At 45.4% G+C, this 11,947-nt stretch overlaps 1 protein-coding gene across 1 annotated transcript in view; it reads left to right on the top strand.

Annotated features, from left to right (window-relative positions):
- The window catches only part of LOC116828155 (myosin-IIIa-like), a 113,756-nt gene that overhangs the window by 50,483 nt on the left and 51,326 nt on the right, over positions 1–11,947 (top strand). The window contains exons 13-18 of the mRNA XM_032786182.2: positions 1,915–2,068; positions 3,262–3,350; positions 3,853–3,982; positions 5,613–5,692; positions 5,830–5,871; positions 6,384–6,461. Of these exons, the coding sequence (XP_032642073.2) occupies positions 1,915–2,068; positions 3,262–3,350; positions 3,853–3,982; positions 5,613–5,692; positions 5,830–5,871; positions 6,384–6,461 (573 nt within the window). The remainder of the gene's footprint in view (positions 1–1,914; positions 2,069–3,261; positions 3,351–3,852; positions 3,983–5,612; positions 5,693–5,829; positions 5,872–6,383; positions 6,462–11,947) is intronic.

Below are 11,947 nucleotides of genomic sequence, written 5' to 3'. Positions count from 1 at the left end.
TCTGAGTCTTGGGGTCCCCCAGAGAAGGTTTTGGGAGACGAGAGAGGGAGTCAGGCCCTGGAAATTCCTGGCTGGTGGCAGCGATATCAGATCTAAGCTGGTAATTAAGCTTAGAGGGGTCATGCTAGCTTCTCAGTTTATGAACGCTAAGGTTCAAATCTGAGTAGGAAGCTATGACAGCACCATAGCAGGATTATCCTTGGGAGACACTGTGTCTCATAAACATACCTTTGAGTCACAATTCCTCCTCTGCAGCCTCCTTGCTTCTAAAGGTATACTAATTTACTGCTAGCCTGCACCACTGATATCTGATTATGCTCCTCTCCTGTGCTGGCCTCATGACTCAGACCAATGAGTGATGGGATGAAGCCAAAACTCCATATGAGCACACTGCTCCCCATCCACCTGTCCCTGGGCAGGAGTAAAAAGGGCTTAATCTTATATGGTGGGCACCAAGATATGACTATCCCACATAGAGCTGTATTGAGGGGGTCACATCTTATTTCCTTGTGCGGGCATGCAGTCAGAGTCACAATCAAGCCCAAAAGTCTAGGAAGTCAGAAGAAAATAAGTAAATCTGGCCAAAAGTATGATTGTAGCAGTCATTCTGTAGTCTCTTTCAGATGGATTTGAAGATCATATTTGTCTAGGTCTTATTTGTCACATCAGCATTTCTGATTTTGTTGATTATACTTTTGGTTCTGTCTGACTGAGAGGTGAAGTCATCAGAGGTCTCAGGACATGCTTTTCTTGTTATAAAGCAATACGTGGTGATGAAATGCTTTCCAAAATATGCTCCGTGTTACCTTCTCCATTTCCCAACTTTTCAGACTAAGGTGAATTATATACAGAGGGAGATCTTCATTGGTCTGGAAGACCTTCCTGCTTAGTTATAGGGGACTTCAATTGTTGAATGTTATCCATCTGTCAGGAATCAGTGTAGTCCCTAGGATAATGTGTTTGCAATGAAAACAGGCAACACTGGACTGATGACATCACTTAATAAGACAAAGCTGTCATGGTAAAACTAAAGGTAACTGAAAAGGATTTTGTTCTTTAGATTAAAAAAATGATTTGTGAAGAGAATCAAAAGGCTTAATTAACTGTTTTGTGGATTTAGGGAACAGACTGCAAGAGAATTAAAGCAAAATCTGGCTACTTTTCCCTGATTTATAAAAAAAAGACTTTAAAAACAAAAGAAAATGCTGAGGGCATGATACGTTTGCAGAGATTGCGTAGTAGATGTTCTCATCACCTTGAGAAGTCTGAGATCTCTGTATTCCTGAGCATAGAAACTAGATTTGTTTTCTACCATATTGAATACACTGGCCTAGATTTTCAAAAGTGGTTAGGGGGCCCAATTTGAGACATCTTATACGGCTTTGATTTTCAGAAAGTGCTGAGCTCCAGCCTTCCCAAAATCTGGTCCTTTTAAGGTGTCTCAAGATGACTAGTCATTTTTACGAATCTTGGCCATTGTACTGGCAATAGGTCTGACTAATGAAACAATGTGGGAATATAAACGAAGCCCCCAAATGACTTCAGAACAGTTTTATTACAATACAGACTAGAGGAGTAAACCATGGAAGGACACTAAAGTCTCTATCTTGCCCTCAGACATGGTAGCTTGAGCTCTTTGACGTTGTTGATGTTTATTTGGTCTTGTGTGTACATGGTAAATATATGATTTTACAAAACACACAGCATGAGGCACCCAAGATTAAAGCTTATAGCATTGCCGTGTGTTGCACATTCAAAGTGACATTCTTTCTTACAAAACACTGATGCATTCGCCCCTTGAGTATTGTTTATTCTATGTAAATATGATTCCGCTCAGCTGTCAGTTTGTGAATCATATTCTGAAACTTCTCTGTGTTTGTGGGTGAAACATGCATACATTGTCACCTGTTACAGAATGAATACCTATATGAAGGTGTTGATGCAAGAGTTATAGAGTATGAGGATAACCGGCCTCTCTTAGATATGTTCCTCCAGAAACCAATGGGTTTATTGTCTCTCCTTGATGAGGAAAGTCGATTCCCGCGAGCAACTGATCAGACGCTTGTAGGTAGGTATGTTATACTTCAGAGGGCCTTAGGGGGCATAAGTTTTAAAGTCCTATTTAAAGTATATTTTTATGGCCATTAGCTATGTTTTCAGTGTGAACGTGGTCCAGCTTCCCATGTAGATTTGAGGGAGAGGGGAACTGAATCCAGCTCTGAAATTAAACTTTCTTCTTATGAAAAGGAGCAAGATGGGCCTGAGCCACAAGAGATGGGTCCAGATTTCAAACACTCCACCATTCAGGAATGTTTGGATCCAAGGTTTTGGAGATAATGACCAATTTGGGTCCAGATCTGGAATCAGATTGCAAATACGCCGTTCTTATGGTTAAAGAGGTGTTTGGATCTGGGACTTTGGTCTGACCCATCTCTTGTCAAGAAATTCTAGCTCTGTAAGGTATGAATCTGGCACAAAGGCACAGAAACGGTCTCATGTTAAAACAAGCAAATACTGTGTCAGGGCTTGTCTACATACAAACTGGAACCCAAATCCCTAAACTGTTGTAATTTACACCTTTAATGTTTCAGTGCAACTCAGTGTGTGGACACTCTTATTTTGGAAAAAGAATGTCTACACACAAACTTGCACAGAAATTACTCAAGATGTGAGTTACAACTGATTTAGTGAGTTTTGTTCTAGTTTCAGTGTAGGCAAACCCGTACTTCAGTCATTGCCCACAAGTATAAAGAGTGGGATCAGGGTTATGGGTGATCGCAGATCATCACACAACCAAACAGCCAGAAATACTGCCATGTTTTTTTTATAGCCAAACGACAGCTGTAATATGAGCCCTTTGTCTATCCTGGTACTTATATAATCCCCATCACTGAGTGCCTCCAAAACCATCAGTGAATTTATCTTCGCAACATCCCTGTAAAATAGACAGTATTATTGTCCTCATTTTATAAATGGGGAAGTAAAGCAAAGAGGGATTAAGTGATTTGTCCAAGGTCACACAGAAAGTCTGTAGCAGAGCCAATAGTTGAAGCAAGAACTGCTGAGTCCTTGTCCAGTGCCTTAGCCATGCAGCCATCCTGATGGTTCTTTCTCCTCTCTTTAAAAAATGTGAGTCTGTTTCTGCATCTGCCTGAAAAGCCAGTTTAGTTTCCTTACTTGAGTCCTGATCCAAACTGCTGTGGACTCGTCGCTGTTTTTGTACAATTACTCCAGGAAGACAAACTGTGTATCTGCTTACAGAAAAATTTGAAGATAACTTGAAGTCAAAATACTTTTGGAGACCCAAAAGAGTAGACCTAACCTTTGGGATTTACCATTATGCAGGAAAGGTAAGAGAACGTAAATGTATTTGTTGTTGTTTTATCAATGTTGGGGGAGATTCTCAGAGACAACTCTGAGTTAGAGGCGTAGCTCTCATTGATTTTTGTTCAATGAGAACTGGGTACTTAACTGACCCTGGTGCCTTTGAAAATCTCCTGTTAACAGATCTCTAAGATGAGATGTTAAGTGTACTGCAAATACCTGTACACTGTGCAGAACAAATGTCTCATGGCTCCTGCAGGGATTAGTCACCATCTTCACATTTTTCTTTCATGATTATCATCTTAATGTTTCTACATATTAAACATTAAAGCTAGCAGTGGCCAAAAGAGAAGGCTGAATTACTGCCCCTTATGACTGAAAAACTATGATGTCTGTTGACATATTACAGGCCCCATTTCAAAGTACTTACAACTAGGCTTCCATGCCGAAAGTCCAGAAGCTACAGGAGGAAGCAGCATCTGATGCATAAAGAAAAGCTGCATAACTATAAATGCACTTTTTAAACAGGTTCTTTATAATGCAAGTGGATTCTTAGCCAAAAACAGAAATACCTTACCAGCTGACATTGTGCTGCTGTTGCGGTCATCAGAAAACAATCTGACTCGACAGCTGGTAACCCATCCTCTTACCAAAACAGGTAATGTACCAGTAATTGTGGCAGATTTTTCTAATCCAGATAACTAACCCCCTCAGTACTGAACACTCTTGGTTTTTGTCTGGCTCTCAAATGATATTACGCAGCCTTGGTGGGTTTCATCCAGTGCTAGAAACAACAGAATACGTAAGTTTCTCCAAAATTACAGTTTAGAAACCCAATATCATCTCGTGTCATCTCTTTATACTGCGCCATGGAACTAATGATCAGAGTATGTACTGTCATTTTTAAACAGGATATATTTTTACATTGTGTTGTATATGCTTCAATGCACCTGTGCCAGAAAATATGCATGTTTTCTCCTGCAGTTACCTGTACAATCATGTGGGAGCTGTATTTATAATTGAACGGGAAAGCTAGACTGAATAGTAGAGAATGTGTTACAGATAATGCTCTACATTTTATTGTATCTTACAGTAAATCTGAAGTCTTTTCTTAGGCAAAACTATTGATTACAGAAGGAATTTTGTCTGAATAAGAACAGCAAGTCAGTTCTATTTGAAGTCAATAGAAGCAGGACAGTTCAGAGTTCACTGTGACACGACATCCTTCACATGCAATTTTATCCTGGCATTAGAACCCACTGAGGTGCAAAGGTGCACCTCCTCTGAGTCAACTCCTGTTGCCTCTCTGTATGTGGGAGCAGAACTGGGATTACTCTCTGTTCAGATACTGATGGTGTCATAAGCACAACTTTGCAGTATCAGGATGTGGCAGATGTATCTCTGAATTTTTTTGTGACCTTGGCTTTTGTCAGGATATATGAGTTATTAATATATGGATTGTGGGTCTATTTTTTAAAGTGAGAGAGCTTTTTAAAAAATTTTTTTAAAGAGAATAAAAAGATCTATTGACATTCTGTTAGGTCAAGGGGTCTTCAGTACTTGATATGGTCACATAATCCATGAACCATTGACACACTAGCCAGTAGTGAATTATGTCTGTATCTGCCTACGCAGGTTTTGTCCTCACATCACTGTAGTACCTGAGCACAATTTGTACATTGCAGACTCCAGAAAGAGCATTTTGGAAACTAAAACAATGTCAGGTTGCTAGAATGGTTGATTTTGTCAACCCAAAAGTGCAATTGCTAAAAGTTCATAAGACGTTTCCATATTCCTTTAGAAGATCCGTATCTGCTTAAACTGTTGTAATGCAGCCAGTCCTGGAAGTCATAATGGGAATTTTGCTTGATCCAGAGGGACTGGTTTCCGTTTACAATAAGACCCCTTTGCATCATTCTGGCAGTGGAAAAGTGCCTTAAAAGGGATGTAAATTACATTTGCACCTACTCTAAGGCAACTTTATCTGCTACGGCAGTCTAAAGGGGGGTTGTAGTGCGTGGCTTCCTGGTTGGGGCAGATGTGTTTTGTTTTGTGTTTGCTTTAGCAGGTCATGTAAGTGCAGAGTAAGAAATGTAGAGCCCTTGTTTCATCTCCTCAGAATGGTTGTGGCTTTCTCAAAGTTCATTACCAAAAGCTAGAAGGGAAATAAAGAGACATGAATGCAAGGGTTTATATAGACGTATCACCAGGTACTTGGATAATGTGTTTTTTTAGTGTAACTGAAATATACATTTTTTAGCAGGTTTTCTCCTCTCGTCTTTCCTTAGGTAACCTGGCACATACCAAAAGCAAAAGTGCAATAAACTACCAGATGTGGACCCCCCAAAAATCAATCAGTCATACTAAGGTAAGAAACCTAATTTCACGGCAGTGTTTTGAACCTTCATTTAAAGTAGACAAAGGCAATGTTCTTATTGCTACTGAAAGTAAGCAAGTAACCCCTTCCTTGGTTTTTCTCCCTCTCCTATTTTCTTTTCTGTTTAGCTGGATATCTTTGTGTTGTGCAATTCGTATTCCTTCCGTGAGGTAAAAACCTACAATTTCCCTTCTTTCTGACTATAGTTTTATAACTACTTCAGAAAAAAATATTTCCTAAACTGGGCTATCATAGTTAAAAGGAGAAATTTAAAAATATTTTCTCTAATTTGTGTGGCGTATGGTCATGTTCTGTAGAGAATAACCAAAATAACAGTGATGCTGAAATTATGTTCAGGACATCAGCAATCCTTGATATAAAAAAAATTGTCTCCTCTTATCACATTATTTGTGACATTTACCTGGATGTTCAGTTATCAAACTGTGTCCTCAGTGTGTGTGTCTGTGTGTGTGTGAGTGTGTGTGTACCATGTGACAAAGTAGTGTAACATGCTTGCGCAACGATTCAGATTTTGCTAGTGATTATTCAATAGCCTTTGCAGTTTAGAATACATATTTCATTTTATTAGTGGTGTTCTTTTAAAGGGCACTTTGTTGGGATGTTGCCAAATAAACTCAGGCTCTGTAAAGATAACTGTCATTTTCTTTCTTGATCTGTATAGAATGAAACTGAAGATATTACACCTCATCCAAGAGAGACGACTGGTATGAAAACACAGACAGTCGCTTCTTATTTTAGAGTAAGACACCAGCTCTTTTCTTATGTTATGCTTATTGTTCTTCTTCAAGTGCTTGCTCATGTAAATCCCAAGTAGGTGTGTGCACTCCGCATGCACAATTGTCGGAAGGTTTTTTCCTAGCGGTACCCATTGGCTTGGGTGTGAGGCCCCCTGGAGTGGCACCTTCATGGCTGTGTATATAGGTCCCTGCCAACCCACTGCATCTTCAGTTTCTTCTTACCACCAGTGATGGTCGTTGGAACAGCTCCTCTCTTGCTTTAGCAAGTGACTCTGTAGTGGACTCTCCTTTTCTCCCTGTAAATAGTTTGAGAGTTTTAGTTAGTGATAAGTGTAGTAGTTAGCCAAGTTTTAGTTGAGGGTTATCCCACAAACACACACTACTTTGTTCCCATCCCGGGACTGGAGCTTGCCTCGGTCTCAGGGCTTCAGGCTGTGCGGGTCCTGCCTGAAGCCCATGCCAAAGGGAGACCAACACGATTCCTGTCTAAAGTGTCTCAGGGACAACAGTCCGACAGGTGCAAAATCTGCAGGGGTTTTAAGGCCAGTACTAAGACAGAGCAGGACTTTCACTTAAAGCACCTTCTAATGTAGTCAGCTGTTCAACCTCACCCTCCCCACACGGTGTCTGACCCAGCGCTTCAGTGCACAACGTCCCGGTCTCGGTGTGGGAAGCCTCAGCACCAAGGAAGGACTCATGCAAAGGGCCATGGCACTGCCATTCCCCAGCACTGAGGACCATCTCTAGTGTGAGGCACCGCTTGCAGTCGCCGGTGCCACACAAGAAAAAGAGAGCTGACAGGGGGCGCTCCTCTGCTAGGGCAGCGGGGAAGGCAGGCACCAATGCGATGTGTCCCACGTCGGAACACCCAGCGTCGGGTCTTCCTAGACTGGCGCCATTGACTCTGGCCTCTTGAGGAAGTCCGTTGTGTCTGACCACAGTGAACTCCCCCGTACGGGAAGATTTGGAGGAGGACTTGGATGCTCCCTCCACACCAGACACATTTGAGATGGGCAGGGAGTTGATCGCCATGACGACACAGTTTCCCATTCCCCCGGCAGGTGCACAGGTGCCGGCTCAGGCTACAGCTCCAGAACTGACAACATCGTTGGCACCAATGCCAATCCGGCATAAGGGCAAGCCCACTATGATGTGGTGCCGATCGCCTTCACCACAGCACTGATCCCCGGCACAATCTCGATCTGCAGCATCCTGGTCAGATTCAGACTTTGCCTCAGAGTCAGAGGCAGACTCGTATGCTTCCAAGCAGAGCCAACCCCACTCCTGGCACCGGTTCCAGCACAGCCTTAGGCAAGACAAAGGGCAGCCGGGGCCTGTAATGTCCTGGCCTCCGCAGTGACAGGGACCGACGCAGTGGCCTTCTGGACACCATGTGGGCCTACCGCCAAGTCCAGGGCCCAGATTTCAGGGCCCTGTTGGTGACGTTGGAGGTGTGAATCCCACCAACGGCCACATCTGTAGCACAGGAGCCTCCCCGGGTTAGGGATGCACAAGCCCAGACTAATGAGGACGTCAGCACCAGAACAGACACTGGCACCAAAGCAGCTGCTGCCATTTCCTGCACCTCTCAAGCAGCGCAAGGAGATCCCCACGAGCCAGAGGGGCAAGAGGACTCCGTGCCTCCAAGGGCATCGTCCTCATCCTCCCTGGATGAGGCGGTAGCAGGCACCTCCACCACTATGGACACTATGGACACTGGAGCCCATCAAGACCTGTTCAGGAGGGTGGCCCAGAACCTGAAATTGCAGGCAGAGGTAGTCTCTGAGGATATGGATCCCGTGGTGGATATTCTGGCCCCTGACGAGCCCTCAAGGGTGGCTCTGCCCCTCATCAAAACCATACAGAATACCACCAAGGTGCTGTGGCATACACTCGCCTCTATCTCACCAATAGCCAAGAGCATAGAGCGCAAACACTTTGTGCCTTCCAAGGGGTACAAGCACCTCTTCCCCCACCCGCAGCCCAGGACCCTGGTGCTGGAGATGGTGAACCACATAGAGTGCCAGAGGCAACTGGAACCTACTCCCAAATCTAAGGATGCTAAGTTTCTGGACCTCTTTGGGTGGAAAGTCTACTTCACTAGGGGGCTCCAGCTTCGCATAGCGAATCAGCAAGTGGTCCTGAGCTGCTATGCTTATAATTCCTGGGGCTCTGCGGCCAAATTCCAGGAATTGCTGCTAACTGACTTCTGATCAGAGTTTGGAGCGGTTCTGGAGGAGGTCACCAGGAGCTCTCTTCAGGCCACTCTGGACTCAGCTGACTCAGCCACCCGCACTCTGGGCACAGCCATAGCTATGAAACACAGCTCTTGGCTGCCGCATGAGGTCCAGAACACAATTCAGGACCTGTTCTTCAACTGCTCCGGCCTCTTTGTGGAGCAGACAAACTCAAGGCTGCATAGCCTTAAGGACTCACAGGTGACCCTCAAGTCTTTGGGGCTGCATACACTAGCCCTACAAAGAAAGGCATTTAAGTGCTAGGCTACCCAACGGTTCTACCCTGCCCGTCCTAGACAGGACTACAGTAGGAAGCAGGGCAGAAGTAATAGGAGGCGCTCATCTCAGGTCTCCTCCAGCCAAGGGCAGGGCTCAGCTAAGCAGTCCTTGGGCTCAAAGCCAAACTTTTGAAGATGCGCCCAAGACGGAGCACCAGTTCAATACCTGGATCCTTCCTCTTCCTTTGTGAACTGTCCATCCCATTTCTACCATGCCTGGGCTCAAATAACCTCAGACCATTGGGTCCTGAGCATGGTAGAACTGGGATATTCTCTCTAATTCTGCTCCCTCCTGCCCTCCCACCCACTCTCTCTGTCCCTCTTCAGGGACCCTTCTCACAAGTAACTTATAGTGCAGGAGATGCAAACATTCCTACAGCTGGGGTGGGGAAGTAGAGTAATTTTCCCTGGAGTTTGGGGCAGGGGATTCTACTCCCATTACTTCTTAATCCCCAAGGCCAAAGGTGGGCTCAGGCCCATTTTAGACCTGCGAAACTCAACAAATTCATGAAGAAATTGAAGTTCCACACTGTCTCCCTGGCCTCCATCATTCCCTCTCTGGATCTGGGGGACTGGTACACCACCCTCAACTTGAAGGATGGGTACTTCCACATCTCCATAATCCCTTTCCAGAGACAGTTTCTGCGATTTGTGGTCACCGGCACGTATTATCAGTTCATGGTCCTCCCCTTTGGCTTATCGGCAGCACCTTGGGTGTTCACCAAGTGCATGGCGGTCGTGGCAGCCTTCCTTCAAAAGCATCAGGTGCAAGTCTTCCTGCCGATTGGCTTATCAAGGGCCAGTCCCAAGCTCAGGTGGAGAAACACATGAACCTGGTACGTACAATGTTCCCCAATCTCATCTCATCCTCAGCATGACAAAGTCAACTCTGGTTCCCACTCAAAGAATAGAATTTATTGGGGCCCTCCTGGACTTCACCCAGGCCAGGGCGTTCCTGCCTGAGTTTTGTTTTCTAGCCATGAGTGTCATCATACAAAGTCTCTACCGGTTCCCAACCACAACAACCAGAAACTGCCTAAATTACTCGGGCATATGGCAGCATGCACTTATGTGGTGCAGCACGCAAGGCTGCGCCTCCATCCCCTCCAGGTGTGACTGGCCCAAGCGTATAGACCAAACCAGGACCATCTGGACATTCTGGTCATGCTTTCTCCCCGGGCTCTCGAATCCCTCCAGTAGTGGCCTGATCCACAGACAGTCTGTGCAGGAGTATTTTTCCAAACCTCAGCTGTTGCTGTCACTAGTCATGGATGCATCAGCACTGGGGTGGGGAATGCACCTGGGCAACCTCAGAACTCAAGGCTTATGGTCCCAAGCGGAGGTATCACTACACTTCAACATCAGGGCGCACGGGTGGTGCTTCTAGCTTGCCAGACATTTCAGGCCCATCTTCAGGGCAAATGTGTATCAGTGTTGACAGACAATAATGATGTTCTATATAAACAAACAGGATGGTGCTTGCTCCTCTCCCCAGTGACAGGAAGCCCTCAGGTTGTGGGACTTTTGCATCGCCCACTCGATACAGTTGGAGGCATCGTATCTGCCGGGGGCACAAAATGAACTGGCTGATCTCAGCAGATCTTTTCGTGGCCATAAATGGTCCCTCCGTCCGGACATCGTCAGCAATATCTTCCTGAAGTGGGGATCTCCCCATGTAGACCTGTTCATAACACAAGGCAACAGGACATGCCAGCAGTTCTGCTCCTTCCTGAATCACAGCACCGGCTCAGTTGTGGATGCCTTTCTCCTCTCGTGGATGGGGCACCTGCTGTATGCATTCCCATCATTCCCTCTCATCCACAAGGTCCTCCGCAAGGCCTAACAGGACAAGGTTACTTTGATTCTCATAGCACTGATGTAGCCCCACCAACACTAGTTCTCCACACTGTTAAACCTCTTGATGGACACGCCCATGACCTTGCCCATGAGTCCAGACCTCATCACGTAGTTCCATGGCCACCTTCAGCACTCCCACATGGAGTCTCTCTACCTCACTGCATGGAAAATCCATGGCTAAACCTGTTAAAGCTCCAGTGCTCCAATTTGGTTAGGGAAGTTTTCCTTGGCAGTAGAAAGCCCTCCACTCATGCCACTTATCTAGCCAAGTAGAAAAGTTTCTCTATTTGGTCTGCACAGAAGGGCATGCCTCCGCTGCAGTCCTCAATCCCCTTTATACTGGACTATTTACTCTGCTTAAAGCAGCAAGGGCTGGCAGTCTCGTCAATCAAGGTGCACCTGGCAGATATTTCTGCTTTCCACCCGGGCGCAGCGGGGCAGTTGGTATTTACTAACCCCATGGTTGGATGCTTCCTTAAAGAGCTAGACAGACTATACCCCCAGGTCCTCTCAAGGCTCATGGAGGGCCCTCTTTCGAATCTCTAGCAACTTGTTCTCTGGTTTACCTCTCTTGGAAAGTGGTGTTTCTCATGGCTATAACGTTTGCCAGAAGAGTGTCTGAGCTCAAAGCTTTAAAGTCTGAGCCCCTTTATACAGTGTTTTATAAGGACAAGGTACAATTGTGGCTGCATCTGACTTTTCTCCCTAAGGGTCTGAGCACAGGATGGCAGATTTCATTTCCACTCGGTGCTCCACAGGAACTTCAGTGATGAGGCTGCAGAGAAGACACACTGAATCAACCTCCCTGGCTTCTCCTCTGTCCGTGCCATTCCCTTGCTGTATACGTGGCCATGCTCTCCAGTCCCTCCACAGAACATTGCTATGACGAGTCTTCTCTTCCTTTGCAGATTATAATGACACGGAGTGACAAAATCACAATAATTTTTGCAAACAAATGAAATCCTGTGAATAATCACAAGTAGGGATTAATCCCTGAGTGCTACGCTCAGGCATTATGCCACCAGAATAACAAAAGCACAAGGATAGTCCAGGGGCGAGGGTGAGCCCAGTTCAGTTCCCTGCTCTGCCACAGACTTCCTGTAGGACCTCACTTCA

The sequence above is a fragment of the Chelonoidis abingdonii genome, chromosome 2, assembly GCF_003597395.2.
Source record: "Chelonoidis abingdonii isolate Lonesome George chromosome 2, CheloAbing_2.0, whole genome shotgun sequence".
In the NCBI taxonomy this organism is placed as follows: Eukaryota; Metazoa; Chordata; order Testudines; family Testudinidae; genus Chelonoidis; species Chelonoidis abingdonii.
The sequence above is the reverse complement of the archived record's forward strand: the minus strand, read 5'-3'. Positions and strand labels throughout refer to the sequence as shown.